Source organism: Diadema setosum, chromosome 9 (assembly GCF_964275005.1).
Source record: "Diadema setosum chromosome 9, eeDiaSeto1, whole genome shotgun sequence".
NCBI lineage: Eukaryota > Metazoa > Echinodermata > Echinoidea > Diadematoida > Diadematidae > Diadema > Diadema setosum.
Window position 1 is genome coordinate 9255800 of NC_092693.1, and position 16670 is coordinate 9272469.

General features: G+C 40.1%; 1 protein-coding gene across 1 annotated transcript in view; it reads left to right on the forward strand.

The window, feature by feature from the left end:
• Positions 1-16670, forward strand: part of LOC140233150 (probable G-protein coupled receptor CG31760) — a 131023-nt gene that overhangs the window by 47602 nt on the left and 66751 nt on the right. Inside the window, exon 3 of the mRNA XM_072313267.1 lies at positions 10221-10556. Coding sequence (XP_072169368.1) covers positions 10221-10556 — 336 coding nt within the window. The remainder of the gene's footprint in view (positions 1-10220; positions 10557-16670) is intronic.

Genomic DNA, 16670 nt, shown 5'->3' on the forward strand with positions numbered 1-16670 from the left:
GGTGATTATTATCCTTTAGATTTACTACCATGAGGCATCGGTAATTTAGGAAGGCACTGTGGTAAAGTGGATATGACTCCTGGCTTTAAAACGGAGGTCCCGAATTCAAGTCCCGGCAATTGCTTGCGTCCTTAGACAAGATGTCTATACCCCACGATGTCCCTCCCGATCCTGCAGTGAAATTGGGTGACTGGAAATGTTAGTGTAATGAATTCTTAAAAGAACAGTGCAGACGCCAATGGGGCTACTCTGGACAGATAAGTTATAGATCAGACCATAATGATTGAGGCATGCGTGTTTCATCCTATCAAATAAGCAGTTCATGAGCATTCTTGATAGGTACTAGTAACACAGGGTATTATATATGCATTGTTTGTTTGTTTTGAATACAAAGAAGAAAGGCGACACCACGATTGATCGGAAAAATTATAATCAAGATTGAGCTTGACTCAATTTGAAGACAGCCATGCAGTTTGTATGACAGTTCCCACATTTCCTGCGCGATCGTAGGATATACACTTTGATTTCGTTTCTATGTGTAGGCAGTGAAACGAAGTCGAACAAGGAAAAACAATTAAGGGAACAAAAACATGTAAGCATTTGGACGAAACGCAAATATAATGCTCTCTTGTTGGTGATGGCGGCGATGCACACGCGCGCTGTCGTCTGGTGATTAGGAAAGGCAAGCGCATCGCTTTCGCGCCTTTGATATAGCAGCAATTTGCTGTTGGGGAGATGTAATCATGTTGTCACGTCATATTGCAGCGGCGAAGTGAATGAATCAACAAGTGGACAGAAAGAGAAAGAGAGAGAGAGAGAGTTAAATGGATTCCGCTCTAGATAATTCACGAGAGCTTTTCTTCCTCCTCTCCTGGGGTATAGCAGGGACATTGCCTCTGACAAGAGAGAATAGAACTCTTTTTCATTACGATTCCAGTCATGCCTTTCTTTCTTCCGCTCTCATTGAGGAGAAAATAGAAACGAAAGCTGTTAGAGATAATATAGGGGAACAAACCCGTAAGTCTTCCGAGTTATAGTGTTTTTTTTTCTCTCCGTTCATATTCCGTTCATACTTTAATCTAGGCCTTACAGAAATATCTTAATATATCTCATGTTGCATTTTTCAGATTCCTTGTATAGTGTATGTTTCTTTACATTTTCAAAAAGCTTCTTTTTGATTATCTTTTCAGGTGACAGGTTAGGTCTATTTTTTTTTAATATTCGCATGATTATATCATTACTTAGTTGTGGACAATGTGTGCTGTAAACGAAATGGTGTGTGTGTGTATTAGATTTATCTACTTTCTTTTTTCTTTCTAGAGCTAAAATTTATAATGGCACAGAATGTACATACTGCATACACTGTGTACATTGAGACATTTGCAATATCTCCTCAGTTGACCTTTACACGAAATGACTTATTTTTACCGCCAGAGACACACAAAAAATTCTTCTTCAACCTTTCTAACGCGTTCGTATGGAGACATATTTCACACGTTGTTTTTCAATGTGATATTTACCACTCTTGACAAGCTTGCAATAACTTCACAGCGAGGTGGCGAAATGGTCGCTCTGTAATTTCAGCGCCATCAAATATTTACACTATAATATGCAACTGTATGTTAGTGGCTCCTCTGGTGCTTTATCTTCTCCAAAACTGGTCCTTATTTAGTTTTGTTCTGATTTCTCTCCTTACTCTTTCTATCTCTCTCTCTTTCTCTCTAAAAAAAATAAGCCCCCGTTCCACTATCACGATCTGGACCCCGATCTATCCCAATCTAGTAGATAGGGAGAGAGCGACAAAAGTGTACAGGGATCGGGAGCATCGCGGCAGCAGCGTTTGGAGGTCGGGGTTGGAGCGGGCATTTTTTCAGATCGGGAAGAAATTTTGAACCTGCTCATACTGGATGAAGGGGATCATCCCACGAGACCGACACCCACGAGTAATACGGCCCACGAGTTCGACATTGATAAAAGGTCCATAAGTCATACAACCCATGAGTACATACAGCCCATGAGTCCGACACTAGGCAAAAGGCCCACGAGTTCGACACTAGGCAAAAAAAGGCCCACGAGTTCGACACTAGGCAAAAAAGGGCCCATGAGTCCGATACGTATATAGGCAAAAAGGCCCACGAGTTCGACACAACATTACGGGGCTTGAAACGTCGGTCTCGTAGGCCTAATTTGCTTAGTGTCAAACTCGTGGGCCTTGTTTGCCTAGTGTCGGGGAACTCACAGGCCGTATTTGCCCAGTGTCGAGCTCATGGGCTGTATGACTCGTGGGCTCTATTGCTGGTGGGTGTCGAACTCCTGTTGTGCATCCAAATGAAGTGCGTGAATGTTTGTCCGTACGCCTGTTACGAAGTGATACTACTGGGCAAAGCTGTGTATGTCCATGGTGTCTGTATTCATGTCTGTTCATGCGTAAGTTTGTATTTTCACCTTGCCTTGCGAGTCCGTCTGTGTGGCAATATATGTTGCGTGTATAATTTCGCACGACACTGCAGTCTACGGTACTTCAGTGCTGCAGTGTGACCGTCACATTTTCGCTCCGAGCAACACTGTGTACTGTGTGAAAAGTAATCGATATCATATTACATTCTCTCCCTCCCTCCCTCTCTCTCTTTCTTTCTTTCTTTCTTTCTTTCTTTCTTTCTTTCTTTCTATCTCTCTCTTTCTCCCTCTCTCTCTCTTACTATATTTTATTCCCTTCTCTGTCTACACTGTAGCAAAAAAAAAATATGTTAAGAGAAATTTCCACTGGAAGATTGTTAAATCTTTGCATTTTGAATAAAAGCCTTGCCATAAATTCAACAGTGGGTGATTACGGTATCATTCCAATGATCACCAGCTACAAAAACCACTCCTGCTGACCTGGATATTGGACATAATGCGTCTTTGTTATTCTTTTTTTTTCAGTTCTTGTGTGTGTGTGTGTATGTGTGTGTGTGGGGGGGGGAGGTTGTATCTTTTTGGGCACCGTAAGAAAGCCTACCAATTTATAAGCGAAAATTAATTATATCTATTCGAGTTACAAATCACACATAACTGACTCACCTTTCGGCTGTTCCACACGAATGCAAAAACATCATTACGTTGACGTTACCTGTCTGCCAAAAATGGATCTTTGACGTTTGAGCTACATACATGGTGGTAAGAGATGACGAAATACTCGAGCAATAAAAATGTCTCAGATAAACTCAGTAATACGACTCCACAAACAGTCTGTGAGGAAATGTGAACTACGGTTACAAATGTGTATATATATATATATATATATATATATATATATATGTATATATATATATATTTACTTGCCTTGCTTCGTTTTCGAATACTTCCTCATTGATATTCTGCGGACCATTCACATCTCAGGCTTCTGTTGCCTTTTTTCCGTGTTCAGCTTATATCAACGTATATATCCACAAATTTGCCTCCTGCGTCACAAGTCATTCTGTGCATCTTTGCAAGGAAAAAAGGTAATTTTTCTTCATTTGTCGCTGCTACTTTTAAAGAAGTATATTTTGGTTTCTCTCTTTCTGTGTACTCGTCACTTTGTATTCTCCTCTTCCTCTCCCTGTTCCTTTTCTGTCTGTCACATACACACACCACACACACACAAACAAACAAATACACAAACGGTATTCTGTACCCTTCTATTTGTTTCTGTTTTATTTTGTTCTGCTCCGTGTTCTTTTATCTGCATAGGCAACAGATACTATGAGATGTCATCCTCGCTTCCGCCCGTATACCGAGTCTCTCTCCGTGATTGGCCCGATACATAATAATTCTGTTTCCGTGTTTCATTTTAGCTCGTGCTCCCCCATGACAAAAGTTTCATTCGTTTTTTTTTTTTTTTTTGTTTGTTTGTTTTTTTTTGCTGGAGAGATGCCAACTCTGGCATAGAATGTTAAGTGAATGAATGCCCGTCGCTGCCGAGTTCAAGGGCGTTCACGCATTCGTTGCAGTCATATTCAAAGTCACTCGAGCTGTGTAATACATCTACTACGTCCCCTGTGGGTCGCCTATCAACCGGTAAATATGTTGTCAATTTGCAGCGTCACTTTGTAATTAACGAAAGACAGACGAAAAAAAAAAAATGTTGAAAACAAAAATGAAACACAGAAAGAAAAAAAAATGACGGACAGACAAAGGAGACAGAAAAAAACCCCGAGAGTAGTTGTCATTTTGCTCAAAGCGTTGTATGAGCACGGAAGTTTGAAGTCGGGCGCCAAGATACAAACATGCCATGTTCACCACGCCTGCCAGCGTCATTTGGTCACTCACTTGAATAACATGGAGGTCCTCGTGCAGATGACGATGCATTCACCTCAACACCACGGTATACATCGATTTAATTTCCGGATACCTTTCATTTTGGCGAAGAACGGAAGGACAATGTCCTTTCCGCCCAAGAAGCCGAAAGATATTGGACGCGACGGCGAAGCAGGGCCGAACGCGAAAATGACAAACTTTTTTAGAGAGGGTTCAGGGAATGTAGCCAGCAAGCACAGTTTGCACAAGTCCCGGGTGAACACGGTGAATATAAACTGGATGATAACTAGGGAGGTGAATGGAGGAGGTGAAGTAACAGAATATTCCCTCCAAAGAGTCGAATTTGAAACGATATTCGGCGGGGCTAAGAGTCCCAACTTAAAGTTGAGGGACCTTTAACTTCCTGAGATAACATTTTAAACCCTCATGTCAGGACATTCTCCGACGAATAAGAACAAAGAAACAAGTCATCTGTTTTTTTACCTTATTAGAAAACTACAATTGCATCAAGAGACTGTTTAAGACGTGCATTTGTTTTACTAACGCCTGGAAAACACGAATGTCTCATCATTTGTCATTTTGTTGCTTTTGCTTTGGTTTGGTTTGGATTGGTTTGATTTTGTGATTGTTGTTGTTGTTCTTTTGTTTGCAAGTGCAATGACCAAAAAAAAAATGAAAATAAACGGTATGCTATCATAACTAGAGGTACAAACCAATGTGGAAATAAGCAATTTAATATCTTAGTAGTTACTGTTGCTTGTAACACAAAAGTAGAAAACAGTATGCTTCTTCTGGATGAGTCTGAGAGAAAATAATTATAGAAGACTACTAGTATAAGCAGAGTTTGACATGGATCATGTTCATTTCCTACCAGTCGAACCAGAAAAAAAAAATGATATGGTTAAAAAAAAAATTGCGATTTACTTTCGATGCTGAAGTAATAAAGTCTGCAACTATCGTCAAACACCTCCATCACCGCAGAAGGAAAAACTTTCGCATCTTTGAAGACCAGCTACAGACGACTGAAGATCAACACAGGTTGAACACAAAACCATATTCCATTGAAACAGTGGTCGAGTGTGCGTGTGTGTGTGTGTGTGTGTGTGTGTGTGTGTGTGTGTGTGTATGCGTGTATGCGTGTGTGCGTGGGTGTGCGTGTGTTTGATTCCAAGCCGAGAGGGTTCACGTGAAAGGGTTTCCTGTCAAGAAAATGTGTATCTAAAAATAAGGAAGATATGAATAACAGATTGATGGAAAAAAAATCTCCGCTTAAAAAAAAAAAGAAAAATCTCTTTCCCATTCTATCTCTCTCTTATCTCCTCTCTTATCTCTCCCATAGTGCTACGTTAAAGCCCAAATGTAAATGCGAATTATAAAGTGAAAGTAGCAATATTAGTAGAACACATCAGTGAAAATTTGAGGAAAATCGGGCAATCGATTTAAAAGGTGTGCCTTTTTAAAGTTTTGGTGTCGTCATCGCTTGATGAGGAGACTACTCCACTTCATCATTATGGACAATTATATCAAGAATATATTAAGAAATTCAACATGATTTTCACTTTTCTAGCATATTCACAGAGCACTTGACTTATTTCTTTCAAAAAACCGAGGACTAGTTATATTACCCTTTATATATGTACGTAACAAGTCGATGGAATGTGCTCTTGTCATGAAAAAATGAAATTTGGGATGTGGAATTTTCCTCCAATTTTCTTTACATTGTTGTCCAAACTGACGTCATGAACGGTGGTAGTTTTCTTTTGCAGCGATGACAGTACTGAGACTTTAAAGATTCATAACTTTCGAATCGATTGACCTCAAAATCTCACTGATGTGTTCTACTAAAGTTGCTGCTTTTACTCAATTCGCATTTGCATTTGGGCTTTGACGTAATACTATGGTATCTTCAGTAGGGCACTGTATGTCACTGACTCCGGGCACTAACATAGAAAGAAAGAAAACTGACTAGATTCATTTTGCGACAAAGAAAGAAAACTGACTAGATTCATTTTGCGACAAACTTTCACTTTTCCTTTAATAAAAAAAAAAAAGCTATGTTGATACCTTTCTGGTCTTTTCGGTTTTGTATTTGCTTTTGTTGTATTGTTCTTGTTTCTATATAGAGTTATGTTGTCGTCATGCACGCAGGGCGGCTAAATGTAGTAGAGTGATTTGTCATATGAGTCAAATCACAATTCAGGCGAATTCTGAAAATAGACCCGCCAGACGTCAAATAGATATTGGGCATCTGTGCAGACGGTTTTGGAGAGACATCTTCTTCTTTTTTCGCATTCTGGAACGATCGTTTGTCGCGCTGTCTTTGTGAACTGAAAACAACAACAAAAACCAACTTTTAGGGTGTTCAATAAACAAATCACAGGTGTCTGTTCTTGTTTGATGCGGGGGTAGTGATGCTGATGTTGCAACCAAGCAACAATGACGGAAATAGGTATTTTGATCTCAAGAAAATTTAGCGAACCACGCAACGCTTACGATATCTTATCAGACGAAAATACAGAGCTTGAAAGTGTTGATTCTATCTTGGTCGTGTTGGTATAGTTCTTGAAACGCTGAAAATAAAAAAAAAAGGAAAACGACAATGCAGCATTTATTCAGATTTAAGTTCTACTTGCATCTCCACTAACTTGCCAAATCTTGAATTAACTGATGATAATCTCATGAAATGTTTCGCGATTGCAGAAGGTGCTCGGCAATCTTGTCATTTTCAGCTGTAGACTTGAGGAGATATAATCTTCAAGTGACCACTTTTTTTTTTTTTTTACAATTTTTGCTTGATTTTCTCCGCAATTAATTTATTGCTTCTGAAAGTCGATTGTATCATTTACTACTTCTTTCCTCAACGGAGATTCCCAACACAATTAAGTGGCTACCTTCACTACATATAGTCAAAATAAGAATGAGAGGACCTGTCTTACCATACAATATGCCGTCGGCCGCAGGCAATAAACTCGAAACTCGGGATCAAATTCATGAGCTACTAAAGGAATTAGCCGAAAATTAGAATCACATCACACTAACAGTAGAAACGGGGTTAGGGCTGCAACCTGGTGTATGAAAAAAAAAATAGGGACAAATTGGAAGAAAAATACAACACCCGGGTTAACTATAGCCCCTCCACCTTAAAAACGTTCAGCGGCCTCTGCATCTTCACGATCCCGCCTTCCTAAACTTCTCGAGATTCTATTAGATTTCATGCGTATTGATTACCACGGTGATATTAATATAATAAAACTATTTTGTGTATCATATTCCTCTGATCATCTTATGACTTGCAGACCATTGTCAAGGTAATTTTGGTGAAATCGTTGATTCCTAAATCTAATTTTCGGTGAGTGTTAATTGATTACCGTATTTTTTCAAATATTTCATCTTTTACTAATCCTCCGTGAGTACATGTGTACGTGTGTGTAGGCCTATGTGTATCCTTGTGGTGGTGTGGACGTTAGCTATACATGCTTGTGTGATGCAAAATAGGTATTTAACATAAGTTCCCATGTGGAGACTGTTGCTTAATCGTATTTTTCTGTTAGTTTGAATGAGCTCCACCGTGGAGACATTATGTTTTCTATTCCCTATGAGCTCCTCTATGGAGACATTTATTATTATTATGAGTTTCCTTGTGGAGACACTTTATTAGTATGAGTTGATAACGTTGATCTGCTGCTCAAATTATCGCTTGATTTGATTTCAGCATCACCTAGGTCAAAGTAATTTTTCAATAGGACCCCATTTATTTTTATTGCTGTTTATCCACAACAACATCGGCAACATCTCTCATCAGTCTCAAAAGGAATACATGAACAAGCCTTTTATTTTTCATCTCGTTGGTGAGCGTTTTATCTTGTTAAGCATCGTTTGTTTTCCGATATCAAAGCAAGGTAATCGTCCGGGGGCTATCACCGAGGGTTTGACATTGCTTGCACTATTGATGAAACGCCATTCAGTGCACTTGTGCCAATTAGTCAACCAAAAATGCACCAACGATTTTTTTTTTCTTCTCTTTGTGCGTGCGTCTGTGTGTGTGTGCGTACTGTTTATCGTTTACTTTTTTTGAGGGGGGGGTGGGTCCGATATCACTTTTAATCAATTATTTGTCGCTGTTTCTGGGTTTTTTTTTTCAAAACAAGCACTGTTTTGCTTTCAGATTGATTAAGTGCAATTTAATATACAGCGGTCAATTGGACTTCATAACAATTACCTTGGGGTGACACGCCTCGGATAATTACTGATATCAAAGAGAACAATTACAAAACACCTCGTATAATGGAGTCACAATAAGCGTCCATTATCATCCAAGGCTTTAGATTTAAAAAAAAATAGTTGAATAGTAACAGTTCAAAGGTCACGCAGCAACAAGCAATTTGAGAAGAAGAGGCCATCAAGGGTCGAAGCGTAAAATGCTTTTATCTTCATAATTACTAACTTTAGGGTGTTCGGTCTTAATTGTCAAGTAAGCCAAGGATATTTCGCCCCTTCCTCCCTTCCATGGCTCAAAGTCACATACCAAAGTAAATCCGGAATTAAATGGCTGGCACAGGTAATGGCGTAACTTTCATCAACTTCAAAGTACCCATGGCTATGCTATTATAGCAAAATTACATTTAAAAAAAGAAGATAAGTACATTGGGGTCGAAATTCTGTCGACACTGCCTTACAGACCCTATCCATGACATAACAATTAGCTTGATGGCACCATAACAGCATTTTTAGCACGTCAGTATATTCCCTTATACATACACATGCACATGCACACATACGCACACACTCACACACACATACCTACAGACACCTGCAGGCTGAAATTCCACCTTGTCGAATAATGTTGATGAACCAAACTGACAGCGATTAAATGTCGGATTGATGACCTTCTGGTTTACCTCATAATATCATCCCGTAGGGAAGTCGCACTTCTTCATAACCACCAACTTGGCAACATAATGACGAAAGTGGAGTCACCACACACTCGTCGGGTTTCTTATAAAGTAATATCCAAACTTTTGTCTCCTTCTTCTTGGGAGTCTTAGTGGCACCAATCACCCAGCCCCAATAAAGTTCACAGGTCTTTTGCACCCCTCCCTGGAGCGCGGAAGATGGTGGTCACGCCCTCAGACTCCGACGGTTGATATGATCTATTGCTTCATTCTTCATGTCGGTTTTACACGCTTTAGCAGTTTTACCCCAGCCAACAAAAGAAAGTCACTGGTCACCATCAAAAATGATATTTTGAGCAAGAAATACTTTCTGTTGTGTTACGAATTAAAATCAGTCTAACATCACCAATTCTTTCCAAGATTTATTCATATTAGTGACGCTGCCCTCTCTTTTGTACCTACATCTGCAACTACACCCATTGTACACAGTATGTGATACTTATTATCACTGCAGACTTTTGTTGTAGTTCCAAGAAAAAAGCTTCCGCACACCAGTTCCATTTCGGAAACTGGGAATAGTGGGAACCTTGTCCGTCCACCTTTGCACTCGTCTTGCATGTATGGTACTTCTGCTAGATCTCCCGGCCGAGCGGCTTGTTTCCTTTGGACCATGATATTGGCAAGTCGTTCTAAAATCGATCCACCTAACTACTAGAGCTAGCTCCTTTTAGGAGCAGTCGGACGAAGGCGTCCTATTTTGTTGCGTTTACTCGACATGTTGGAGACATTACATATCTAAATTTTACCATTCGAAAGCAATTTTAACAAACAAGTACATAGAAAGATATGAAATCGGAACCCTTTCAGGGGGAAATTTTTAATTGTAAGATTTCATACCTTTTGTCTTTTTAGCGCGAGTCTAATGGAACGTTCATTGTTCCATTTGTGATACTTTGCTCGTTTTTACAATGTTCGTCATCTTAGACGCGCAGTAATAAAATTGATTTCACATGGAAATTCTGTTCTACTCTTTTTAATTCTGCCATGCAGTGTGAATTCATAGAGGGGCTGGGCTTCTGCCGGGGTTCTTACAAATGTGTCTGCAAGAAGGGCTACTACTTCCCGGACCTGAACGCGGAACACCACTACTACAACGGCACCGAGATGGAGGAACAGTACGACCTCTTCATCTCCTCCAAGAGCAAGCGGTACGAGAAGCTGGTGTGCTTGCCCTGCGGCGAAGGCTGCGAAGAGTGCGTGGACGGACGCTCCTGTATCTTCACCTACAACTGGCCGCTGCGGACCACCTTCTTGGTCATCCAGTGTCTGACCATTGTCGGCATGATCCCACTCTTCGTCTTCACCATCCAATTCCGGGATATCAAGGTGGGTCACGCCCTTCTCTTCATCCCCCCCCCCCTCCCCCCGTCCCTCCAGCCACGCTCCTCCATCAAAAAGAGATGATATTGTACCCCACAACTGTTATGTGAGAATTATGAAAATAATAAGAATGACGGGCTGTGAGGTGGCTCAATCGGTAGCGTATCTGTCTTTCCATTGAATGACTCGGGCTCGGAAGCCGGATCCGAATACAAGTGAGTCTACCTTGTGTGAGGAACCAGTATCATTTGATCCTGTCCAACACAAGACTTTTTAGCACACCTGAGCCAAAGTGTTGGAGCTAAGTTAGAGCTATGAGTAAGTAGATTGGTGCCAGTAGTTTCAAGTTTGTTCATGGCTGATCTGAGTATGCCCCCTTGGGGACAAAATTGGGGACCAATTTTCGCATTTTCATCTTCTTAAAAACACATGGTCAAATTTACGGTCAAACTTGGAAGACATCGCTAGGGTTATAGAAGTAAATTTGTACGAATGGGCACCATGCCCTTACCCCCGACACCAATGAGACAAATCTTCCAACCAAAAAAATGTTCTTTTAACCCCCCCCCCCCCAAAAAAAAAAAGGTTTATGTGGCAGATCCAGGAATGTGTGTGGCCCCTTTGGACCAGAACCAAAGTGGGACCATTTTTCACATTTTGATCTTCCTTTTGACAATGCTTGGTTACATTTTCTACAAACTTGGCTAAAACTTGGGCAAAATAGTCAGTGTGATAGAATGATACGAATGGACACCATGCACCCTGGATTCCTCACCCCCCCCCCCCCTCAGCTGTCTATGTTATTCTAGGCTGCAAGAATGCGTGAAAGGTAAACTTGGGATACTCAGGTGAGCGGTACATCCCGGGTCTCTTGTTATTGAAAAAGAAAACAAACAAACAAATGAACTAGATGCTATATTTAGGCATTCCCGGAATAATAAGCTTCATGGTTATGGAAAAGAATAATTGGACATACAGATCTTTTTTCTCGAAAGCACGAGAAACAGCAGGAATAAAGTGGAATTACACAATGCAATATCAGAAAAAGTGAGAATTAGAGAACCTCACTGTTCGGGATCGAACCGAAGCGCATGAGCAAATTTTAAAAAAGAGGGAAAAAGCAGGTTGAGGTCGTTGAAGGAGGCAAGGAAGGCAACGCCGGAAATGGTAATTGATTGGGAAAACATATTTTTATCCGAACTGTTTGCATACATATCATTCTACGATTCTTGCCTCGTCCTCCTCCATCGAACCTCCACTCCCACCCCACCCCATCCTCCTCCCTCTCCCTCTTTTGCGACCTTTTTCTTACCTCGTCAAATAATTTCGGAGCGTGGATTCGTAAGCTATCCAGAGAGCAGGAAGAAGCGCGAAGCATACCGGAGGTTTGTGACATGGCAGGCTACCTGGGCAGGCAATACCGCTGACGTTATCGCTGACGTTTCCCCCAAAGCGAGTTTAATGTGAGCTTTTAACAATTACTGCAAATGAAGCCCCGTCGGCCGAATAGAGTGCTCCTCCGCGCGCATTGCTAGCTGGGACGTACGTGCTTCATTAAAATAGAGATAGAACCTGGAGCTACGGCTAAATGGAAATGGGGCTTTATGCGGCTCTTCCTCGCTAAAATTTGGCTTTTGACAGCATTACATGACAATAGCATACCGGTATAAAAATCGATATACATGCAAACGCTTGGCTGATGGCTGTCCAGGACTCTTTTAGCAATGGATAAATGTATATATCTTATACATTGTATATCATACTGTTAAAAAAGGCAAGATATATATAGATATATAATGTTTCCTCGGTGGTTAATGATATTGTGCAGATAGATACATATAAAAAGCTTATCATTTATGTAGATATATACTTGATTTCAGATACAGAAATAGATACAGATAATGAAATGGAAGGGAAACACTGGCTAAGATTTTCTATATATTTTCTCTCTTTTTTTTTTGCATTTTCCTGGTGTGTTCATCAAAGCTTTGTTGCTTATGTTGAATGTGTTTTTCAGTAGACTTGTACTCTTACAACAACAACCAACAACAAAAACAAATAGACACAAACTAATTTTCAAAAATTACTTATCGAAAACCTTAAATTAATTAACCCTAGGTTATAGAAAATAAAGAAAGGGGCCATATACTGTATAGACCAGTTCTTATTAAGTCCGATGAAATAACACAGCTGTATACTTGTCTGCTTGTGTGCAATAGGTGTGCCAGAAACCATTATTGCTTGATTACTACTCCAGGGTCCCGTTGCATAAAACTTTTTTTAGCAACCTTAAAAAATTCAGGTTGGGATTTGCCCAACCTGAATTTTTTAAGGTTGCTAACCTAAGAATGTAAAATCCGTTGCATAAAAACTCTGGTTGGGAGCTTCCAACCGGAATTTTGTGATTTCAACCGGAAAAAAGTCCGGTTGGAGTTTTATGCAACGGGCCCCAGGGCCCCGTTTCATAAAGCTCTTCGCAAAATTACTTACGACTTTACAAATGACTTATCTATGGTAAGCCAAGTGGGTTCTTAATCATTATTAATTTCAATAGCTAGAATGTAAATTTTGCAGATGATCATGATTATTCTCGAAAGTGTAATTTTGCCCTAATTTAGATGAAATATTGACATACATTCGAACTTTGTTAAAACGCAAGAGGGAAAAATGGGCACACATATTGGCACTTCATATTCCAGTTGTTCGTAAAGTCATGCGTAACTTTACGAACACTTTTATGAAACAGGGCCCAGCTTTGACAGGTGCCCTTTCTCATTATCCGCCTGGGACAAGAAAATCATTGCGGGGCAAAAGACCATGTCCACACGTGTTTATAGCATGTAAGCAGGATTTGAATGTCGTCTGGTCTAGTCCATCGGAGCCTAGCCTTTTGCAAAGGACTCGCATACGGCGGGGGTTGGACTCGCGCGCACACAGTTATCGGATGGGAGCGAGCTCTACTCTCGCAGCTCGCCGGTCGCGCGCTGTGTGTGCGAGTCCATTGCTCTCTGCGTGCGTGTTCTGAAATTACAACGACCTGCCTTTGCAAAAGATTATCGGAGCCTAGACCATATTCATAATAATGCCCAATTATCATGGTCTGTTTCACGTCACTTCCGGTATAGCCGGAGTGAAAACAAACATCTCACCTGTATACAGTACATGTAGGCCTATACCGGGCGCCCATCTTGAGCGTGTCGTGCATCCAGTGCAGGAGTGTATTACCAGACCCCACAGTAGGTTCCTTGATGCACCGTTCTTTACCGTGATGTGTCAAAAACATTTCGTGCGGTTATCAAAAATGTTAAGATGGATCGTATCCGACAGTGTCGTGGAATTTCAAAGCTAACTATGGAATAAAAGAAGATCTTGGGTTTGTATTCACTCGAACAAGTTAATGAGAATGAGAATATAACGACACGACATGACGCGACACGACACCCCCCCCCCCCCCGCTCAATGTAAAGTTGCAAATAGGAATAGGAAACTTACCTCAAACTAGTTTTTGTTAAAAATGGAGGTTTGACTCTTAATCTTAAGTCATTTAGAGAGGCATATAAAAATTCACTTGTTTCATTAATGATACCATTGTAAAGCACACTCTTGAACATGTATGTATACAGAAAATGCGCTGTATGAATGTATTGTTATCATTATTATTATTATTATTATTATTGTTACTATTATCATTATCATTTTTTTTAATGCTGCTAGCCTATGAGATGCAAGTTTGTTTCTTGTTTCCTTCTTTCTTGATTTTGTCTTGATTCTATTGATTGATTGATGATTGTAACTTCTTTATCTATCAATATTGAACAAAACAGGGTGGCAGGCTCTCGGATAGCCATTTATTTTGTTCACGGTAGCTCGACACCACCAAGGCGTCAATGTGAACTCATCCCGAACGGACGTTGATAATTTGTTGACTCCGAGTTAATAAAAATCTTACGCTATTTTATGGTTTGATTGTTTATAACTGCCTTTAGAAAAGGGGTACGACTTGAAGATTATCCGTTTTGAAGGCAACTGTGTTTCCTTCATTGCAATGTTGAATGTCAGTTTCACCAACCTACAATTCTTCTTGTCTTCCATAATAGAAAAAAAAAACTAATAGAAAAAGAAAAAGAAACAAAGGCTGTCAATTTCGAGGCTTTGTAGGAAAGAGGTCAGACGATTGAGCAGTGCTTTTGGGAAACAGCAACAGCTGTATTAGGGGATAAAAAAAGACAAAAAGTAATAACGACAGGATGAATAAATTCAGGCATTTATGTTCTTAAATTGCATGGTTCTTAAGAGGGTTTAAAAGCTTTCGTGATATCATTTTCTGGGTGAGCGTATAAGCGCTCTTGCGGGCGTGTGCATTGCGTCCTAAAGCGTGCAGCCGACTAATGCCGGACGCGGCTGTAATTGCCTTTAACCGTACTTGACGCTTGGTCGACAGCATGTTAAGCTTGATGATGGATAGATTTGTACAGCGTGCCCAGAAATCCTGGCTACATTAATAGATACTCCTTAAAAAGTTAAGGACAGAATAAAGAGATGTCATTACTTCTTCCATGGGGGGATTCAGAAAATTCGAGCCGACAACTGGAAACATGCTTTCCGAATGCAGAGAGCAAGAAAGAAAAGGACTTATATAGATACACTTCCTTTGTCTAGTTTGACACTCTCTTGATAATGAGAATATTGATTACAGAGAAAAGTGTTCTCCATACAGCTGTGGCTTGCGTTTGTGTAAGCACATCCGATGATGATGAAATTAGAAGAAGTAACTTTTTTTTTCTTTCCAGTTTCTTGGAAACTTTTTATCAAATCATGAAAGACGTAGTTTCTTAGCGCTGAAAAGCGGCAGAAATGTGTCACCAAATTGAATAATGACGTCAAAATAAGGTTTGCTGCAATGCTCTTTGTGGCCCATGTTAACGCGCAAGAAGTTTTTGATTTCTTTCTTTTTTAAATCTAAATTGCAAAAGGACACCATAAGACATCATGACTCTAAAGACTGCATCAGCTGTTGTCCCTAAAAGTAAAAGAGTAGAACTTTAATAGGATCAATGGCAAGGTCTGCCGGTGGAGATTTGACAATCGAACTATGTGATTTATGGGCCATCAGGTCATTGACTACGATGATACTATCAGTTGTAGAGAAGATGTTGTGGCTTATAGTGGTTAACATCACGGGATCCGAATGTGAAGGTCCTTGGTTCGTGGGACCATGGCAGCCGGCAGCGGACTGTGCCCTGTGTCAAAGCACTTATTGTCATTGCTTTGTAACTAGGAGGACATTTGATTAAAGCAGTAGGTCCCGCGATTGATAACTTACAGGTATCCATTTGCTTCCATATTGGTCACGTAATATAAATGCAGAACTCAAACTCAATCTTTTGTCAACTCGTATTCAATGTAAAGTTTCCAGGAAATCTGAAACTTTCATTTAGACTTATATTCACTGTTAAATTGTAAAAAATTAAGTGAATCAATAGGATACTGAATTAAATCGATTGAGAGATCATCGAACTATGGGACAATTCTATGTTTTGGAAGGTGTTTTTCTTTTTTTGGGGGGAGGGACTTGCAAATTTCTCGTTTTCCACTTATTTGCTATTAATTTTGAGGTGTAGTATACAACCATGTCTCCTTCTCGATATAATAATGTATCATGTATAGTTGAACCAAGAAAAGATTCAGAAGTTTTTGATGAAATATCTACCGTTCTGTTTAGTTTTTGGATTCAAATCCATTCGGTAAAGTCATGCAACCTCGAAAATGAAGTGGCATTCAGCGTTTGCGATTTCTGATGTTCGAAACAGCGGAATGATCCATCTCCAGAAATAGACATCGGCAGTCGGTCTTTCCAACTTTTGCTGCTCCACTCCGTAGAGACAGCTGCAGACACGTTTGAGTGTCTTGGATGATTTTTTTTTTTTTTTTTTTGGGGGGGGGTCTTAAAAATCTTGGTAGCCATTCATGAGGTTGAAACTTAAATTGGTAGGGCATAAAGGTTGAATTTGTTCAATCCCAGCACCTGGCAATTTTTGGCGAATGAGGTTGGAGACCATGCGTAACACCGGAGACGCAACCACTATACTCGTGCTTTCAACAAACTCATTATTATACAGA